The sequence below is a fragment of the Ictidomys tridecemlineatus genome, chromosome 1, assembly GCF_052094955.1.
Source record: "Ictidomys tridecemlineatus isolate mIctTri1 chromosome 1, mIctTri1.hap1, whole genome shotgun sequence".
Lineage (NCBI taxonomy): Eukaryota > Metazoa > Chordata > Mammalia > Rodentia > Sciuridae > Ictidomys > Ictidomys tridecemlineatus.
The window spans coordinates 24392798-24414346 of NC_135477.1; the positions used below are offsets into that span (position 1 = coordinate 24392798).

At 40.3% G+C, this 21549-nt stretch overlaps 1 protein-coding gene across 4 annotated transcripts in view; it reads right to left on the bottom strand.

Annotated features, from left to right (window-relative positions):
- Positions 1 to 20363, bottom strand: part of Cnnm2 (cyclin and CBS domain divalent metal cation transport mediator 2) — a 130350-nt gene extending 109987 nt beyond the window's left edge. Inside the window, exon 1 of one of the 4 annotated variants that reach the window (XR_005727790.2) lies at positions 18509 to 20354. Coding sequence is in view for 3 of the 4 variants with exons in the window: in XM_005333610.5 (XP_005333667.1) it covers positions 18509 to 20129 (1621 nt within the window). In the remaining variant the exon portion in view is untranslated. Of the gene's footprint in view, positions 1 to 18508 lie in introns of all 4 variants that reach the window. The other 3 variants (XM_005333610.5, XM_005333611.5, XM_013362090.4) reach the window with 3 other exon arrangements.
- Positions 20364 to 21549: the final 1186 nt, after the last annotated feature.

Genomic DNA, 21549 nt, shown 5'->3' on the forward strand with positions numbered 1-21549 from the left:
ACAAAAAAAAAAAAAAAGGCTGGGGTTGTGGCTCAGTAGTCGAGTGCCTCTGAGTTTAAACAAAGGGAATTCCAACACATACAGTAAAATAAGTCAATCATAAAAAAAAAATGCTATAAATTCTACTTATGAGGCACCTAGAGTCATCAAATTCCAAGACAGAAAGTAGAATGGCTGTTGTCAGGGGGTACAGCAGGGGGAATGGCAAGCTGGATCTTCATGGGAACAGAGTCTCAGTTCTGCAAGATGAAAGGGTTCGAAAATGGTTGCACAACAATGTGAAAACACAAACAATGAATTACACCCTTAAAACAGTCAATGTTGTGTAGTATGTGTTTTACCACAATTTTTTAAATAAATAAAAATGAGGAAATTTTAGAAGATACTTAGATGAGCATCCCTGTGTTTTAAGTTTCTGGTAGTTCAGATCTCTGGAAGTGAACCTACTAGAGAAAGAATACACAGAAAGTGTCAGATTCTTAAACATGTGGCCAATTAACAATACCATGGATATGATAAAGGACACCTGCCTCACACCACACCCTCCATAATACTCACGTCCCTCCACTGTATCTATTGATATGGTTGCCAGGCCCTATTGTGGGCCCTGGGAATACAGCACGGAGCACAGGCCCTTCCCTCATGGAGCTTAAATTCTATTGGGAGAAGGACACACTACACACACCCCAAAGAGAAGAAAGATAAGCACAAGATACAGTAAAGAGTTAAAATAAATAAGGAAGGAGGGTAAGAAAGTGTCACAGGGAAGGGACTGGAGTTTAGATGGGAAAGCCGTAGAGAGCCTCATGGAAGTGGTGTCTGAGTAAAGACCTTGAAGGAAGGGGGACAGGGGCAAGGACATTCCAGGGACAGGGAACAGAGCTGCACAGGCCCCACGGCTGCAGCCTGCCTGCAGTGTCTGCTGTGCTCAAGAAACAGACGGGAGGCCGGTGGGACTGAAGCAACGTGACTCAAGTGTAAAGAAGTACAAGATGCAGCCAGAGAAGGGGTCTGCATCCCATGGGGCCTTGACAATTATTTTTTCTATCGTAGCTATTTTGACAGGTAAAAAGACAATACTGTATTACTTTAATTACAGGAGGCTTTTGACAACCTGGTAAAATTAAAGTTATGTTTGAGGATCATCAACCTGGCAGAGGCAGGCCTGATGACATGTTGACAAAATAAAGGAAGCCATTTTGGAAACTGTACAATAATTAAGATTCGTTCATTCATCCACTCGTTCAAAATGCATTTGTGGAGTGCTAAATTAGCAGGCACAAAGAAAAGGGGCTCAGGCCTCGGAGAGTAGCAGCAGGAATGGAAAGAAAACAATCAGTAACAAGATTTTAGGGAGAAAAGTGTATACATTCATATGTATAACAAATTGCTTAAGAGCAGAAAATATATCTAATTCAACTTTGCATCCCCACAGTTCTTTATTATGATGTTTAATAAAAACATGGATTAAACATGAATCAAAGAAAGTTTTCTCATGATGGCAAAAGGCCCAGTGGCACACACCTGTAATCCCAGCAGTTTGGGAGGCTGAGGCAGGAGGACTGCAAGTTCCAAGCCAGCTCAGCAATTTAACAAGGCCCTAAGCAACTCAGTGAGACCCTGACTCAAATAAAAAATAAAAAATAAAGGGCAAAGATTTGCTGGTAAATGGATGGAACTGGAGACTATCATGCTAAGTGAAATAAGCCAATTCCAAAAAACCAAAGGTCAAATGTTCTCTCTGATATGTGGATGCTGACACACAATAAGTGGGGAGGGGGACACAAGTTCATTGGATTACACAAAGGGGAATGAAGGGAAGAGAGGGGGAGATGAGAATAGGAAAGACAGAAGAATGAATCGGACAGAACTTTCCTATGTGCATATATGAATACATGACCAGTGAAATTCCTCATCATGTACAACTGCAAGAATGGAATCCTAATAGAGCAGGTTATATTCCATGTGTGTAAAAATGTGTCAAAATACACTCTACTGTCATACATATTTTAAAAAGAATTTTAAAAGGGTGTGGGCAGGCTGGGGATGTGACTTAGTCAGTGGTCAAGTGCTCCTGGGTTCAAACCCAGGTACCAAAAAAAAAAAAAAATTAGGGCAAAAGACTATGAAAGGGAGAGACAAGGGGAACACTCAATTAGGAAAGAAAAGGAAAATCAAGCTTAGCAGAAAAGAGAAGGAGTCAGAGAAACCAGAGAACCATGCTGCACGAGTCAAGCTGGTGCGGCCCTTGACTGGCAACACACTCACACGCCACAGTGAAGGATCCCAAAAATCCAGGAACCAAAGTACAACCAAAGGTACAGATAGCATCAGCAGCAATGGCCTGAAGCCAGATTACAAAGGACTCAAGATGAAGCCAGAGCAAGTAAAAGGACATCACTAACCAGTTCTGCAAAAATTTCGCAGTAAAAAGAGAAAAGAAAAACAGGTCATGATCTCTAAAGACAAGAACTCAACAAGAAATGCCTACATTTGCCTCTGAACATGGGGCGAGGCTAAGCTAGCCTCAGGGGAGATTTACAAACCTCAACCAGGCTGGGGGGCCTCAAACTACCAGGTGAGTCAATGCATACAGCAATGAGCCTATCCACCAGGTATGAAAAAGCCTCTCTCCACCAGCTATGTGAAAAAATCTTCATGCCTACTCTAATATCTGGTTTGGTAAATGGTCTTATGAGCTCACAGAGAAAGTAATAACTGCTGATTTGTTGGATATTTAGCTAATATGAGATAAGCCAGCTTAAATCAATTAAGGTTCTTTTCCTGCTTGTTTGTTTAGTCTCTGTGATTCCTCCTAGAGGCTCTCCATTCATGTCCCAGAGGGAGGCACTAAAACACTCCTGGGAGGTCTGTGCCAACTGATGAGCTTCATTGGAAGGTAATCAGGTCAAATTTTTAGATGCTTTTTCTTTTTTAGACAAGGTCTTGCCAAGTTGCTGAAATTCCCACTAAATTGCTTAAGCTCTGACCTCAAACTTTCGATCCTCCTTTCTCAGCTCCCCAAGTCACTGGGATTATAGGCATGTACCCCCACACCCAGCATTTTTATATACTTTTAAATATCCAGGCACTGAGTAAATAGTCAATCTGTGTCAAACGCATGGGACTATCTAAGAGCAGTGCTGCTTGTAAGCAAATTTGACAGCAATTTCTCTTCCTAAAATGCTGAGCTTTCTTGGTGAGTTAGCTAAATGAGTAGAGCAAACTCTGTTGTCATTATTTTATTTTAAAAGAGACTTAAGTAAAGACGCCTAAATGACTGCTAACTTCTCCTAAGACAGGGATACATTCTGAGAACCCAATGGTTAGGCGAGTTTGGAGTCTTGCAAACTCCACAGCTTGTACTTATATAAACCTAGGTGGTATGGTCTGCTGCACACCTAGGTTACATAGTATATATCTCATATACATAAATATCCTATCACTCCCAGGGCCATGATGAACAAAACAACACAAGGTTAAATCGAGTACAAGAAAAAATAATGCAATCAAGAGACAAGGCGAACATGAGATGAGGAGGCTGCTGTCAGTGTAACACAGAATACTATTTTCCAGCAAAACAATTCTGTAAGTAGAAAGAGTATATCTAAAATAATATTAAAAGTATAGATTAATAAATACATACGCCAGTAGTGTGGTCACTGTCATCATAATCAAATACGATACACCATGCAAAATTGCACGTGCTATACTTTCACACAACTGGCAGTGCAGTACATTTGTCTGCACAGTGTCATCATAAACATGAGTCACACATTAACGCTGACAGTACAATGTTACTAAGCAACAGGAATTTTTCAACTCCATTATATATATTTTTTAATATTTATTTTTTAGTTTTCGGCAGACACAACATCTTTGTTTGTATGTGGTGCTGAGGATCGAACCCGGGCCGCATGCATGCCAGGCAAGCGCGATACGGCCTGAGCCACATCCCCAGCCCCTCAACTCCATTACATTTTATGGGACCACAGTCCTATATGTGATCTGCCCTTGACCAAACTCTCATTATGCAGTACAAGGACTGTAATTAAATAGAAAATTTCTGTATGCATTCAGAAAAAAAGAAAAATCACATCTTTTATCTGATAATACATATCATTTTATAGAAGTATAATCAAACTAAACAAATGACTGATGCTTAACAGAGTCAACAGATCCTTTTATTTTAGCAAAATGCATAAGATATCCCAGAAACTACTAATTGAACTTCTAGTACAGGTGGTTCCAGAACATTTCCTTTTAGTTTTTTATCTCCTTCTAACAATGACTAGATTTACAGTGATGATTTCTATAGACAAAAGAAGGCACCAGTTAACAGTATCCCAGTCTTGCCAAATAAACAGTATTTTAGGATTACGGTTTTATGCTGAAAGTATAAATCTAGTTGGAGCTCAACTACTTTAATCTTTTATTTAATCAAGGCTATCACATAAATATCAAAAAGTTGCATTCCAGGCACTGCACACACAAATCTAAACAAACTGGATTTTTTTTAACCTAATAACATGTTTTGAAAACAAATGCAATCTGAAAGCCTTAATTTTTTATTTCGCACACAAAATTAAATTTCACTAAACTGTTGCATACATATATGTGCACATGCACACTCACATGCCATGGGCTTTCAAATACTACTCATCTTTTTTTTTTCCCCAAGTAGTGATTCCAATAAAGACAAGAGAAAGATGACAGTGTACTATCATTTTATGTATAAAATACTCCATATTTCCCACAGAGAAAAGTGAATTTCAACTAAATTCACTGAATTTCAACTAAATACCTAAACTAGTGGCTCAAGTGGCAAAATTACACCTTAGTTTTAATGGATTTAGTTTTCCCAAATGTCACAAAATACACATAAAAAAATCAAACTTGGAGCAACACAGAAAAACATTTCTTCCCCCAAAACCCATCACTGAGGGACAGTCATTGTTAGTTAACATTTTAGTAAATGTTCTTCTCATCATTGCAGGTACATGAATGCATACAGGAACAAGCAAATACAAATTTAAACACACAATATGATTATATCAGAATTTTAACTAATTGACTTGCTTCCAACAAAATTTCACTCCCCTCTCAACCCACACCCCTCCTCATTGTGTGCACCAGCAGCGTAGCAGATGCTCATGACTGTGCGCATGCGTGCCCATACACACGGAGCAGAGGAGAGGTTGTACTTTGTCTCTGCCAGCTACCTGGAACCTCAAGGATCATACTGTTGATGGCAGTATGAAGTGCAGTGGCTGAAAGGTTTTTTTCCTCAGTTCTGTAATCAGCTCCACAGAGAAGAAATTATTCCTCTCAAATCTTAAACCGAGGAAGTTCACTAGTGAGTAAAGGAAGCAGCCTTGAAAGAGATGACAGAGGTGCCGTCTGTTTCTGGCTGTTTTTCCATCACCTCTTAAAATCTACTCAAACATTTCCATCCCTTGCATGATTCTCAGGATTTTCTAAGCCCCAAATGCCACTCTGCAGAGGCTTCCAGCTGAGTCAGCACATTGTTTTATGATTGCAGATGGGCAAATGGAAAAACTGAGGCTTTGCACACTCCCATAAAGATCAGACGATGCCCTCAATCTGTCTTTGCTAGCATGGGAAAACATTCGTCCTCTCAGGTTACCAGCCCCCACCCCCACAGCAGGAAAAAAGAAAAAAGAGCAGAGTTTCAATTTGTCTCTTCTGGTTACCTGGAACCCAAAAGCCTCAAGGATCATTCTGATGATGGCGGTATGAAGTGCAGAGTGACTGAAAATCAGGGCTTTTTCTAGTTTCTTCCAAGAAACCCAAAGAAAAGCCCTGATAAAATGGTCTGCAGAGGAAAAAGCATTACAAAACCACTTCTCCTAGCATGAACCCCTAGGCTGATACAATGCCACCCTAAATATTAAACAGATTGGCACACATCTATAATCCCAGCCACTCAAGTGACTGAGGCAGGAAAAATCCAAATTTGAGGCAAGATGCTGTCTCAAAATAAAATAAAAAGGGCCAGGCATGTGGCTCAGTGGTAGACCTCTTGCCTAGCATGTGTAAGGCCCTGGGTTCAATCCCCAGTACTGCTAAATAAATAAATATTAGATAGAACTTCCAAGTTTCAAAGAGCTATCTTTTTTTGTCCTGACACATTTCATACAGCTATTTCTCTCTTCTTCCTATATCCAATCTGGGATAAAAAATTTACTCTTTCCTCTAAATTTCTTAAAGGATGACACTATCAGTAACTAATTATGGGGCTGGGGATGTGGCTCAAGTGGTAGCACGTTTGCCTAGCATGAGTGAGGCACTGGGTTCGATTCTCAGCACCACGTAAAAATAAAATAAAGATATTGTGTCCACCTAAAACCAAAAAAATATATATATTTAAAAAAATAACCAATTATGAATGTTTCACTCTCTATATATGAAAGTAGCAAGTAAAATGCCTCAATTTTTAATGAAAAAATAAAATCCAGTATAATCAAGTGAAATAGATAAATGTGAGATAATCCCAACAACCTCATGTGTTTTTTAACCTTAGAGTTCCCTTTATTCTTTTCCTTTGATATTATAGTTGCTAAATATATTATATCTATACACATCAAAACATTACAAACAATGCTCTAATTTTTGGCTTTCAAGAGTCATATTTTAAAAAAAAAATTTAGATGTTGATGGACGTTTATTTTATTCATTTATTTGTACACAGTACTGGGAATCGAAGCCAGTGCTTCACACATGCTAGGCAAGTGCTCTACCACTGAGCCACAACAACAGCCCCCCCCATCACATATATTTTAAATAATTTAAGGGGAAAAAACACTTTATTCAGATATTTATTGTTCTTTTCTTCTTTATATATACCTAAAGTTCCATGTTTCCCTCTGAGTTAATTTCTTCTTAACCTGAAGAACTTTACTTCACATTACAGCAAATCTGTTGGTGATGAAATCACTTGTATTTCTTTCATTTGAGAGTGCCTTTAATTTGCCTGAATATCTTAAGGATATTTTCTCTGGATATAGAATTCTAGGTTGCCAATATTTCCCGTCCAGCACTTTAGTTTACTTTATTGTTTTCTTGCAGTACTTTTTTTTTAAATATTCATTTCTTAGGTGTAGACGGACTCAACACAATGCCTTTATTTTTATGTGGTGCTGAGGATCGAACCTGGGTCCCGCCGGTGCTAGGCAAGCACTCTACCGCTGAGCCACAATCCCAGCCCCTTCTTCCAGTACTTTAAAGATGTCATATCACTATCTCCTGGACTCCATGGTTTCTTATGAGAAACCAGTGGTCATAATTTCCCTTACATTTAATTTACCATTTTTTCTTCTTGCTGCTTTTAAGGTGCTTTTTGACCTTTGGTTTCCAAGAGCTTGATTATGACGTGTTTACATGTTTTCTTTGAGTTTAACCTATGTAGGGCACATTGAACTTCTTGAATCTGTAAATATGTCTGTTAGCAAGTTTATAAACACTTTCTGCCATTGTTTTTCAAATATGTTTTCTGAGACTCCTTTCTTTCTGGAATTTCAATGACATTAATGTTAGATCAATAGGACTCTAAGCCTCATATGTTGTTGTTGTTGTTGTTCTTGTTTGGGGTACCAGGGATTGAACCCAGGGGCTCTGAACCACTGAGCCACATCCCCAGACCTTTTTTGTATTTTATTTAGAGGTAGGGTCTCACTGAGTTGCTTAGGGCCTCACTAATCTGCTGAGACTGGCTTTTAATCTTCCTGCCTCAGCCTCCTCGAGTTGCTGGGATTACAGGCATGCACCACCACACCTGGCTCATGTGTTTTTAAAAAGTTTCTTCTATTTTAAGAATAATTTGTTACCTAATAAACAATTTCAACAGGTTACAGATTATAAAATCAAAACACAAAAATTTCTTGTTTCTATAGACTAGCAATGAACAATCTGAACATGAAATTAATAAAATAATACCATTTACAATAACATCAAAACTAAATATAACACTTCGGAATTAATTTAACAAAAGGATCACAAATATACTAAAAACTATAGACACTTTGAGGAAATTACAGAAGACTAAAGAAAAGAGAGCACGTTCCTTGTTCATGAGTAAAGCTTAATATTATTATTATTGCAATACTCCCCAAATCGATCTACAAATTCAATGCAATTCCTATCAAAATTCCAGCTTCCTTTTTTTTGGCCGGAGGTACCAGGGATTGAACCCCCAAGGGCACTTAACTACTGAGCCACATCCCCAGCCCTTTTTTTTTTTTTATTTTGAGATAGGGTCTCGCTAGGTTGCTTACAGTCTCACTAAGTTGCTGAGGCTGACTTGAACCTGTTTTGATCCTCCTGCCTCAGCTTCCCAAGCTGCTGGAACTACAGACTTGCATGACCATGCCCAGCTCTTTTTTTTTTTTTTTCTTAAAGAAATGGACAAGATGATCCATGAAAGTTCATATTTAATTTCAAGATATCCTGACAGCTAAAACAATTTTTAAAAGAAAAAAGTTTGAAGACTGACACTTCCAAATTTCAAAACTGATTACAAAACTACAAAAACCAAAAAATGCAGTAATAGCATAAGAATACCAGTGTAAGAATTTAAAAAGCTAAGAAATAAACCCTCAAATATATGGCCAACTGGTTTTTTGTTTGTTTGTTTTAAGTTTTCAATGGACTTATTTTATTTATTTATATGTGGTGCTGAGAATCAGACCCAGTGCCTCACCAAGCGCTCCACCACTGAGCCACAACCCCAGCCGCTAACTGGTTTTTAACAAGGATGTCAAGGCAATGCAGCGGAGAATAACAGTCTTTTCAACAAATGGTGCTGGGACAACGGAATATCCACATGCAAAATAACAAAGCTGGACCGCTGTCTCATGCTATCTAAAAAAATCAACTCAAAATAGAGTAAAGACCTAAATATAAAACTCTTGAAGGAACTCATAGGCATAAATCTTTGTGATTTTGGATTAGGTGATTGTGTTTTAGAAGTGACACTGAAAGCCTAAACAACAAAAGAAAAATAGACAAATTGGACTTCCATTAAAATTTAAAAAAAAAAAAAAAATTCTGCCCCAAAGTCCACTACTAAGAAAGTAAAAAGACAACTCACAGAATGGAAAAAATATTTGCAAACCATATATCTGATAACTGACTAGTATCCAGAATATTAAAAGAACTCTTACAATTCATCAGTAAAAGACAACCCAATTTAAAAATGGGCAAAAAAAACTACACAAACATTTCTCCAAAGAAAATACAGAAATAGCCAGTAACCATAACAAGAGATGCTAACATCATTTACCATTAGGGAAATGCAAATCAAAACTATAAGGAAATACCATTTCACACCCACTAGCATGGGTGGAATTAAGACAGATAATTAACAGCAAGTGTTGGTGAGGATATAGAGAAACTGGAAACCTCACACATTGTTGGTGGGAATGTAAAATGGTGCAGTCACTTTGGAATAATCCAGCAATTCTACTCCTGCATACATACTCAAGAGAATTTAAAATGTATGTCCACACCAAAACTTGTGCACCAATGTTCCTAGTAGCATTATCCATACACAAAAGTGGAAATAGCCCGAATGTCGATCAACTAATTAATGAACAAACAAAATATGGTATATTTAAAAAATGGAATATTTGGCAATATAAAGGAATGAGATATTGATTCATGTTACAATATGGGCAAACCTTGAAAACATTCTGATAAGTGAAAAAAGCCTCAAAAGACGCATTTCGTTCATGTGAAATGTCCAGATAGGCTGATCCACACAGACAGAAAGGAGATTAGTGGTTGCCAGGGACTTTAGGGAGTGGGGAATGGGGAGTGACCGCTTCCAGGTACAGGGTCTCTTTGAGAATGATGAAAAATGTTCTGGAAGTAGACAGTGGTGATAGTGGCACAACCGTGTAAATATACTGAAAGCCATGAAATATATAATTTAAAGGATAAATTTTATGATGTGTATTATAACTCAATTTTCTGAATTTTAAAAAGAATCATTTGTTTCAGCAATAAAATTTCCTAAAGAGAAATGGAATAATATATGTTCCTTAACACGAGCAAAGGTTGGTTTTTCCAAAGCCAGGACACATCTTAGCAGACTTGCATTTTTGCTAGGTATATCTTTGTATATTGTAAATAAGCAAATTTTTGCAAAGACTGGCCATGATCATCCATCCCATCCTCACCCATCAACTATGCTCACTTTTTCCACATTCCCTTGCAGTCTGTGCACATGTATATTTTTACATGTCTATAATCCTTGCAAATAACCAGTGCAAGTTTTCCCATACTGCTACATGGTCTTCAAAATTATCATTAAATGGTTGCAACTAGTCGATCTCTATACTTTTCTTAACTATTTTGCCTCCATGGCCTGTCTTGAGCAAGGAATATAAAAAGCCAACATAGCTCTTCTTTTATTTTTTTTAATATTTATTTTTTAGTTTTCGGCGGACACAACATCTTTGTATGTGGTGCTGAGGATTGGACCTGGGCCGCACTCATGCCGTGCGAGTGCGCTACCGCTTGAGTCACATCCCCAGCCCCTCTTCTTTTCTCTTAAATCACCTAAAGTAAGATTTCCAGGGGAAAAATTATATTTTATGACATCTAGTTACTTTCCAAAAGTATTACAGATTTACACTAGTGTTATAAGCAACACAAACTTGCCATATTAGAGATTACCAATTTTTGCACTTCTCTTCTTTTGGTCTTAAAACTTCAGTTATTCAAGGGCTTTCAAAATCCATGAGTATGAGGCTGGGGATGTGGCTCAAGCGGTAGCGCACTCGCCTGGCATGCATGCGGCCTGGGTTCAATTCTCAGCATCACATACAAACAAAGATATTGTGTCCTCCAAAAACTGAAAAATAAATATCAAAAATTCTCTCTCTCTCTCTCTCTCTCTCTCTCTCTCTCTCTCTCTCTCTCTCTCTCACACACACACACACACACACACACACACACACACCTCTCTTAAAAAAAAAAATCCATGAGTACTTCCCTTATGCCCTTTAACTTTTGTTCTCTTTTTTAGTCACCTAGCTAAAAAGAATGAAGAATTATTTAAAACTCAGTAAAATTACTCTAAGAAAAGCAGAATATATATTGACCTATTTTCCTTAAATGTATATATGCACGGAGCCTTCTTGTCAAGTAACAACTGCTGGAAAAATAAGAGGTAGAATTCAATCACAATAAAAAAAGAAAAAAAAAATATTATAACAATGTGCCACTTTGGGGGCTGTGGGTGTGGCTCAGTGCTAGAGCACTTGCTGAGCAGGAACAAGGACCTGGATTGGGGCCCCAGCACTGGGGGCACTTTTAAGATTTCAACATCAATATCAGTGGTGAACATATATGCCTAAGGTGTCTCTCTTGACTCTCAATCTCTGATCTAGAGAAAGACCAGTAACAACTGCTACAGTGTGAACATGTCCCTCGAAGAAAATTCATTTTGAAATGTGATCCCCACTGCTGGGTATTAAGTTTGAGGCCTTCGGGGGAAGTGACTGAGTTATGAAGGTACCCCCATCAACAGATTCGTGCCTTACAACAGGGCTGAGGGAAGCAGTCTAAGGCCCTTTTTTGGCCCTACTCTTTCACCAAGTGAATACGAGGAAAAAAACCATTGTCAGACACTAAACACTGATACCTCTATCTTGGATTTCCCAGCCTCCAGAACTACAAGAAAAAACTTCTATTATTTATAAATTACCCACTTTATGGTATTTTATTATAGCAACATAAACAGATTAAGACAATAACCACACATCTACAGAAAGAATTGTTACAAAAATAAAAATAATGGCCAATGAGGCTCTATATAGCAGGTACTATTAGAAACATTCATTTCCACATTCATTCTTACTACCTACTGTTAACAGTTAGAAAATATCCTCATTTTACTATGAAAGAAACCCAAAGAAGATCTAGGAAGAGCATATAAGCTGGTAGTACACTCCCCACAGCTGTAAACTCAAAAAGAAACATTCCCAAAACCCTGTCTCAAAATAAAAATTGGTAAAAAGGCTAGGGATATAATGCAGTGGTAGAACGCCCCTGGGTTAAATTTCCAGCATCACAAAAAAAGAAGAAGAAGAAGAGGAAGAGGAGGAGGAGGAGGAAGAGAAAAAGAGAGAGAGGGAGGGAAGGAGACATCCCCACCTAGGTCTGATAGCAAGGAGGGCTAGTATGAAGACAAGGCAATGTCACCGTCATTACAGCCACATTGATGATCAATGGCAGCACTAAAGTAAAATAAGGGAAGGATTTAGCACCCCACTGGCCATCAACACCTCCTCAAGCCTAATGAATACATGGGCTACAAATGCTACTTGCTGTTAGTCCCCTAACTCCCCCTTCCAAAGCCAGCCACCACTATTTAGCTCCACACAGATATTCTAGAATTGCCAATGTGTGTGACACCAAAGCAAAGAACTTCCTGCTGCCTCTCCTTTTCAGTGCTGGTAGGATTGGGGATTTCTTGTTTGTGTGTTCAAAGAAAAAGAAGATTAAATAGCAATACTAAAATAAATTGTATTCAATCCTAGCAATCCATTTTCATGTATTTAAGTTTAATAAATATTCTTTATATAACAAGCCTTTTTTACTGGAATTGAAGTTACTACCAATGATACACACACACACACACACACACACACACACACACACACACACACTTGGAGGAAAAGGCCCCTTTGATACAACTTTACATACAACTCTAATAAACACCTAATCAGAATCCAGAGGTTTGTTCTTAAAAGTTTAAGTATATCAAGAGCAAATAAAATCATAAAATATGGTGGCTCAGTGTATTATGTGGGTTTTCCTGGTTAATGATATTTTTTATTGTGTTTAGATTTGCTAAACTTTAAAATTAACTGGCACCATACAAGAGTGTGGAATGTTTCAGAATTTAAATAATTCTAAGGCCCTGTGGGAAGAGGGGCAGGTGGTATGTAATCCCCATAAAACCGGAGAGCAAAAGCGGACCGAGGTCCTTTTCCTGCTTTGTCCACATTGTATGAAGGCGAGTGGCTGTTCGACTCTGATCTCTCCTGACCTACAGGTCTGTGTTCAGATTTCAGAAACTCTATTTATTTATACATTAACCTCTAAAAATCAAGCATGAGTCCCTTTCAGAATTTAGCTCATAGTATAAAAAGCTGGGGAGAACATATGCTTTAATGGCTCAAAGGCTTCAAATGCACTGGTAAGCAGGGGTCAGGCCAGGCAAGCCCTCTCCACTACTGAGCTACACTCCAGCCCTGATGAGCATCTCAATGGAAATTTTACAGACGTGACCTGTGAACAGAAATGAAAAGAGTCAAGGAAGCTTCATCCATAGTCCCAAATCCAGTCTTCGGTAATCTTAAAGAGGAAACAACTAAGGAGAAAATACATCAGTAAATCAAAAAGAATGTCTTGAAAAATAAGCTCGACCAAAAGAAATCCCTTCTATCTAACCACCTGAGACTTTGAACTATCTAGATAGCAACACCCACTTCCTAAAATATATTTTCCTACTCTGACCAGAGCAAAACTAAAAACTTGATTACTAAGCTAAAATAAAATGAGCTCACACAATCAGACATATATTCTATGTAACAAAATGCCTATCAAAGAATGCTTGAATCCAAGATACATAAAATACTGACATCAAAATCACAAGACAAAAGAACCAATGACAAACCTGATAATTTGTTCTTGTTTTTCAATGATGCAGCTAACCTTTAACTATGAATAACCTGGAACCAGAAAGCTGACCTACTGGGGTGGAAAGAACTCCAATCTAGAAATCAAGAACATGGATTCTGTCCAGCTGATGCTACTAGGTAGGTAGGTGGCCCCAAGCAAGTCTCACCTTACCTTCTGTTCCTCTCAGGGTTTACGTTTCTTGTTCAAGAGGTTGAAAGGACCCACAGTTCCCACTCTCGCCTAGCCATTAGAACAATCTCAGAGTAACTTAACCAATTCCACGTCCTCTTCCAGTTCAGGAGTCTCTGAGTGAAGCTGAGGACCTTACTCTTAATAAGTAACCCAAGAAAATCTTATCATCTGGTTAAAAAAAAAAAACATTAGCAAACACTGAACTGGAAGATCCTCAAGCAGCCTGTCTTCCAGCTCTGATCCTTTACTATTTGGATATTTCAAAACAATCTTCTAAAACCACAAATAAATTATATGAGTTTAATGTATGTAACTACATGCCAAAAAACAAACAAAAAATCATAAAAATAAACAGATCCACTTCCCATGACACCACTCATACCTTTAAACATAAAAACATCCTCCTAGATTCTAGGTAAATGGGACAGTTAATTTGGTAAGGGGAAAATTTTTTTTTTCATATTACACTCTCAGTATATAGAGACATTTTGGGAGTTGTATGACTGATGAGAAATGTATGACTGATGTTGTAAGTAGAAACTGTACATTGCATTCTTGCTTTGAAGAACATTATCTGGTGATCCCACCTGTTCCTAGCTAAGAAATAGCCAGAAAGAGCTTGGCTAAGTCCCTAGCAGCTGTAAACAGCATGCCCTGCAATACTGGAATGCAATTGTTACAAAGCTAAAAGAAAAACAATGAAACAATAACTGGTTACTAATTCTTCAAAGTCACCTCAGTGTAGACAACTGAGTGGTTCAAGAGTCTACAGTCCTTTGTTAGAAAAAATCATATCAGGTAAACGGCCTCCAGCGCACTTTCTACACGTAAAAAAAAAAAAAAAAAAAAAAAGCAATTTTTAATTGAGTTTTTCTTCCCCCTGCACTATTTTGCTTTACACAGTTTTTGTAAAATCTCATAATCCTCCAGTGGGATTTACTGAGTTTATTTTCTTATTTAGATTTGTAAGTAACTACAAAACTAACAAAAGAAAAAGAGAAAGATTGATTGCAAGGAGCTTAGTGAGGCGGAGTAATGAAGGATGCTCATTAGCAACCAATTATTACACTGTAGCTACAAAAAATGTCAATAAAATCAAGATTAAACCAGAAAACTGAGTTTGACAAATTACTCTGTGACCCTTGCAACAGAAACAGATAAGAAACCCAGAGAAACATTGTTACATAATTTAGCTATTGGAAAAACAGTTGTAGAGCCGCCTACTAAAGTATCACACTGGTGCAGTACAATGTTACTGTAAATTTTTCAAAATGAATCTTGGTGCTTGATTTGCAAATGTTATGAGTAGAATTCTTTGGATTTAAGGTCACACAGGCCAAAAAACTGATTTGCTTCAAGGACAAAAATGGGGACAACTGTTATGTGCAACATCACAGAAGCATTGGATTTAAAAGTTCATATGTGTGTTCAAATACATTTATGTGTCTATTGCCCAACGAGGTTCTATGGCAATGTTGGCAAAAGATCAAACCTCACACTCAGTAAAATAAAAATGTAAAATCAGAATCAAGAAGACTAGTATAACAGAATGTTTAAGAAAGCCGGACATACAGTTTGGTGTCAGTGCTTGCCTAACATGTGAGAGGTCCTGAGTTCAAACACCAGCAGGGCAAAGAGATCAAGTTCTGGTGTCACACAGACATGAGTTAAAACCCCCAATCAACTAATTACTATATGACCTTTAACAAATCATTCAATCTAAATCTCAATTTCCTCATTTGTAAAATGGGGATAATGTATCATTTGGCCAGGTACATAATCATCATCATCTTCAAGATCAAACGATAAAATTAGCATAATTACTATCTTACTATCAAGTAAAACTAAGAGTTTCCTAGAAGCCAGTTTAAAAAAAAAAAAAAAGTTTTAGTTATTAGAAAGACACACATATACTTACGTAAAGATAAGTTTTTCTTTTCATTTTACAGAACCTTCTATTTTCCCCTCCTTAGCAAAGAATAACTCAAACTTAATTCTAAACAACTTTGTAAAAGAAAGGCTTTTTAATTAGGATGGCAGTTTTCAATGAGATCTGGATTGGTGATCTACCCAATTCAGGGTCATGCTTTGGTATTCTCAGAGGTGTTTATTTAGTTGTGATTTTTAGAGATGTTAGGAGAAAAGGGAAGAAGGGAAAGTATTTAAAAACCATCACACACACTGTTAACACATACATAGAAGGTTGACAGTTAAAATTACGTCATGCTTGAGATTGGACAATGAAGAACAAAGTCAGATGAAATGTTTTAACTCACATTAAAAAGAACTCATGTAACTGATAATAAGGTTAAAGTGATCAAATTCATCAAAAAAATAATCCAAGAAAGAGAAAATAAGAAATAAATTATTCCTATAGTTTAGATAACACTCATTCCATCCTTTTAAGATCATGGCTTAAATTTGTAATGAATTGTCTTTGTCTGCTCTTCCAAATATGCTGCTGGCTTGAATGTAGCTTTAACTTGCATTATCTTCTTAGCCACACACTGTACATCATTTTGAATATGACCAAAAATAAAATCCTATGCATTATCATTTTTCTAGAATTCATGGAAAAATATTAGTAACCCAATCATATAAAAAGATGTTTCAAAACATACTATAGGAAGTGATTTTGGAGGAAAAAAAATCCTTCTTAAAAATAAATTGGTCAGGAAATATGTTCAAAGACAACCAAAAATAAATTTCAAAATCATGCAAATTTTAAAATTTTGAGTAAGATTCATAAGCTTTGAGGTCAATAACTAAATTCTCCAAGAAAAAAAAGATACAGAAGTTAAGAAAAATCTCCAGCAGGAGTACTAACTAGTATTATCAATCCATAATTTGATGTGCAAAATTTCTGAATAAAAAAAGTTATCAGTGTCAATATTGGGAAATTTAATCAATGAATTTCAGAGGCATTTTCAGTATTTCAAGACATCTTTCTTGTTACAGATTATACTGCAGAATAAAGGAAGACACTGGTTAGATGCTCTAATTAACAACTTAGCAGAGAAAGAACAATGACACTCTCAAAAGAAGCTCTGTCACTAGAGATATTGGACATTTTCTTTTTACTACTTAAGCATCCAGAAGAATCTCAGTCTGCTTTTAAATGCAAATTACCAAGCTCTGAAGCACATTCTGCTCTATTTTTTTTTAATATGAAAATTACCGCACTGTGATCCTGTTTTAGAGAAGACACCATTACTCCCCAAGAAAAGAAACTCTGTATGTTCACACACTCTCTACAAATAACATTCAGAGAATGTGCTGCAGATACACATCTAGTGAGCTGTCACCAGGTACACAAGGCCTTTTTCAGGGGAGAGACCATTATTAGTAATCAAAATTCTATTTGAAAAAGGAAAGCTTAGTTTTGAGGACCTATCAGGTCATGAAAGGTTACAGGTACTTCAAAACATTCACATGAACTAGCATTACAGGAATTACAAAACTCAGCATCCCTTGATTTTCAAGTAACATTATTTACTGGAATTTCAATAATGATAGTATGAGTTGCTATTTACCTATTCACAACATGATAAAACAATATCACAATTCAAGAAATGATGTACTATATATACACAATGAGACTGCACCTTTCTCTTCCCTGTTAAACACCCTGAAACAGGGAGAGTTGGTCATATACTTCAGTTTAATGTATTAGTGATTGAAGTTAAAAAAAAAAAAAAAAAAAAAAGAACACTTTTTAAACCGGACAGAGGCAAGAAATCAACCATAATTAATAAAGGAATTCATCCACTGTCAAAGGTTCAAGCTTTCTGCCAAAACCACACCTGCTTTAGGAAATTTCATTTGTTGTCAGGTAAATGGAAACAAATAATGAAAACAGCTAAAGCGATACACCTCATAAAAGGTTAACTTACCTCCAGTCTTTCCAAGTTATATATTGATAACTTTGGCTTTTTTCAAAACCATCTTTTCTAAAGCTAAGGCAAGTCACACCCAAAGTGAGTGTATTTTTTGATGCTAGTTGGTTTACCCCATCCTCCACCTTCCAAGCAGACCTCAATTTTCCCCACAGGTAGCCAAAGACCAGGACCAGAAACTATAAAATGTTCACTTCCAATCTTTGAAACATCAATGTGGATGTTTAAGGAGAAAAAGGATAGCACTGGGTTTAGAAAAGCTTTCCAAATGCTTGCCATCTGTAGTGTCAACCAAAGGGCATGGCATCACCCCCTACTTTCACTTACCCACTCAGAATCCAGGCAAAGATGCAGCAGCCCCTTAAAGACAAGAGACTGGGGCGGCAGGGACTGGAGTCGGGTGGGGTGCGGGGAGCGAGGGGGCGGCGGGAGAAGGGGTATCATGCACAGAAATTAGAAACCTACATTTTGATAATGGGAGAAACAGTAAGTAATGGCAGTCTTGTGCTCTTTAAAGAACCTACAAGCGCTTACTAGTTCAATCCGTCCCCAAATCCATGCCACCCTTTCAACTTTGCAATTAGGAGAGAGCAGGAGAAATTCCGGTCAACTCGCCTTGGGGGGTTGGTCTGAGGCTATAGGACTGAAGTAGGGAGGAGGATGGAGAAAGAAAGAGCAAGCCAATGAAAGATACCAAAATTTCCCACCTTTCTTAAATTCTTCCAGCATAGCGTCCAACTTGGTGTCATTGAAAACAAAGTGCAAGGGGTGGTTATAAAATTTGGTGATGGTTTTCAATGGAGTACAGTCATCTGGATCCACGAAGGCCAAATCTTTGACAAAGAGCAGGTCCACGATATTGGAGCGCTCTCCTTCAAATACTGGAATTCGAGTGTAGCCGCTCTCCATGATTTCCGACATGGTGTTGAAGTCCAGGATGGCCTCTCCGGTGATCATGAAGCAGTCCCGAAGGGGAGTCATCACATCCTCTACTGTCTTGGTGCGGAGCTCAAGCGCTCCTTGGATAATGTTCAGCTCCTCCTTGACCAGGTCGTTGTAGGGGTCAGTGACCCGGAGCATTTCCAGCAGTTTTTCCCGGTTATACACGGTACCTATCTCCTGGCCCAGGACGCAGTCCAGCAGCTTGCTGACCGGGTAAGAGGCGGGGAAGGTCATCATCATGAAAAACTTAGTGAGGAAGATGGTGTTGGCTCCTACTGCCAGGCCATGCCGGGAACAGATGGCTTGGGGCACGATCTCCCCGAAGATGACGATGCCGATGGTGGAGACCACCACCGCCACGAGGCCTGAGCCGGCGATGTCGTCGAGTAGGATAGTGAGCGTGGTGTTGACCAGCACGTTGCCCAGCAGCAGCGAGCACAGCAGGTAGTTGCCCTGCCTGCGCACAGGCTCGATGCGTTTGGCGTAATTCTTCTCCTTCTCGGTGCCGCAGTTCTGCACGATGCGCAGCTCCATCGGGTCCAGGGCCATGAGACCCAGATTGAGGCCACTGAACATGCCCGACAGGCACAGCAGCAGCGAAATGAAGATCACCTGCAGCCAAAAGGGCAGCAGGAACTTCTTCTCCTCGCCCACGATCATCTTGGTGTCCTCGCCGTCGTGGTAAATCCAGGTGGTCTCGGCCCACGGAGGTGGGGGGAGCCCAGCAACCCCTGCGCCACCCTTTCCCCCGACCGTGCCACCCGTGGACCCCGGGCCGCCGGCACCCAGGGCTGGCGTGGAAAGCGATGTGCACAGGTAATAGGACTTGCTCTTCTCCATCTTGCGCAGCGGTTTGATCTCGATCTCGATGATGCCCGATGTACGGCGGTTCAGAATGATGTGGGGCAAGATGATGATGTCTGAGGTGCGGATGCCGCAGCGCTGGGGGCCGCTGTCCGGCTCTGGAGGCACGGGGCCCCCCAGCCCGCGCTCGCCAGGGCTGTGGCGGCGCCGCTCGTGCTCGGTGAAGGCGATGCGGGACCACGTCTCGTTGTTGATGTTCTGCCCGTACACCCGCAGCTTGACCCGGGTCCGCTCGCTCACCCGCAGCGCCCCCCCTTCCATGAACGACACGTCGTTCGTGTCCTCCAGCCGCAGCCCGATGATCACAGTCTCCTCGTTCTCGCCGGCCGCTGCGCAGCCGCCCGCGCCGCAGCAGCAGCTCAGCAATAGCAGCGACAACAGCCGGCCCGCCGCCGCCTGCAGGACCCCCCGGCCGCGGGCGCTGAGGCTGCGGCGCGCCGCCATCTTCCAAGTGGGCAGTGCGGCGACTGCCTGCCCGCCCGCCATCTTTACTTCGGGTTCACAAGCGCCACAGCCAATCATAGGGTGGCTGCTTTAGCTGCGGCTTCATTCTTCCCACCCGGCGGCGCGAGCGCAAGCACCGACCCCTGGGCAAGACTGCAATGGAGCGTCCGCACCCAGTGCTCAGCAGTCTCCCTCCCTGACTGACACTGACTCGGCCTCGACCAGCTAAGGAACCCCGAGGCTCGCGGGAGGAGGGAGGGGGAGAAAGGGGAGCGCCAGTCGCTCCCGCGAGAGGCAGGCCAACCAGCCAATCATAAGCGGGTGCCCGCCTTCCCAGCCAGGGGGCTGGAATGGGGGCGTGGTCGTGCTTGGTGCCTCGGACCAATGGCAAGGTAAATGGGCGGGGTGATGAGAGCCACTGTCCTCCTCAGCACGCCAAGTTTCCAACTGAAAGGCGCGTGACTCTTGTGTATGTGCGAGGGGAGGAGGCGTGGCCAGCCGGTACCCAAGAACCAGTCAAAGATGAAAGCTGTAGGGAAGGGGGCGGGGCCTTCAGTCCGGCTGCCAATGGAAAGGAGCAGTCCGAGGGTGCGGCAATCCCTGAGGGGGCTCGGTAGTAGATCCCAGCTCCTATCTTGGCGCGGTTGGAATACTGTCCTGTGGAGCCAGGCAGCCGATTTTCGCTGCACCGCCTTTCGGGCCCCCAACAGTGCTCAAAACCGGTGCAGAAAGGTCTCCCGCCCTGGGAACACGAGAAGCCGAACAGAGACGACTTAGGCTGCACATAGCCTAAAAAGAAGTCAGGGCACTGGCCATACCCCTGACTCACTACTCATTCACGCCACTCAGTGGGAATTAGCGGCGGCAGAGTGGTCCCATCACTGATGCGGACCCGCTGTCTCGGTGCCTCTAGTTTTCGCTGCGGGCGGGACGCCCTCTGCGACTTACGGGCACCTGGCGCCACCTGCCGGTCTCAGGGTGCCTTGCAACACTTCCCAGGCTCGCCGCATTCAAAGCCAAAAGGTGTTCAAGAGTTAAGGGTGGGGAAGTTACAGGGGCAGTCAAACTTTCTAGTCAAAGGAGTCCCCAGGTGGCCTGGAAAATTACTGTATAGAGTCCCTGGACTCCACCCCAAAACATACAAAATGTGAACGGCCTAGAATCTGTACTTCTAAAAGGCACCACCACAAGTTTGGAGAATAGGAAGGAGCGAACATAAAAGCAGAGTTTTAAGTTCATTCTTTTTGTTTCCATACTTCCCCCCACCCCCCACCCCCCATACTGGGTTTTGAACCCAGGATCCTTGTGCTTTCTAAGCAAACACTATAACACTGAGCTACATCCCCAGGCCCAAGAACTTATTTTTGTTTTTTGTTTTTTTTCAGTTGTCGATGGATTTTTTTTTTTTTAATAAGTGGTGCTGAGGATCATCGCTGTACCACTGAGTTACAACCCCAGCCCCCAAGAACTTCTCTTAATTACACGGACCAAACCCTGC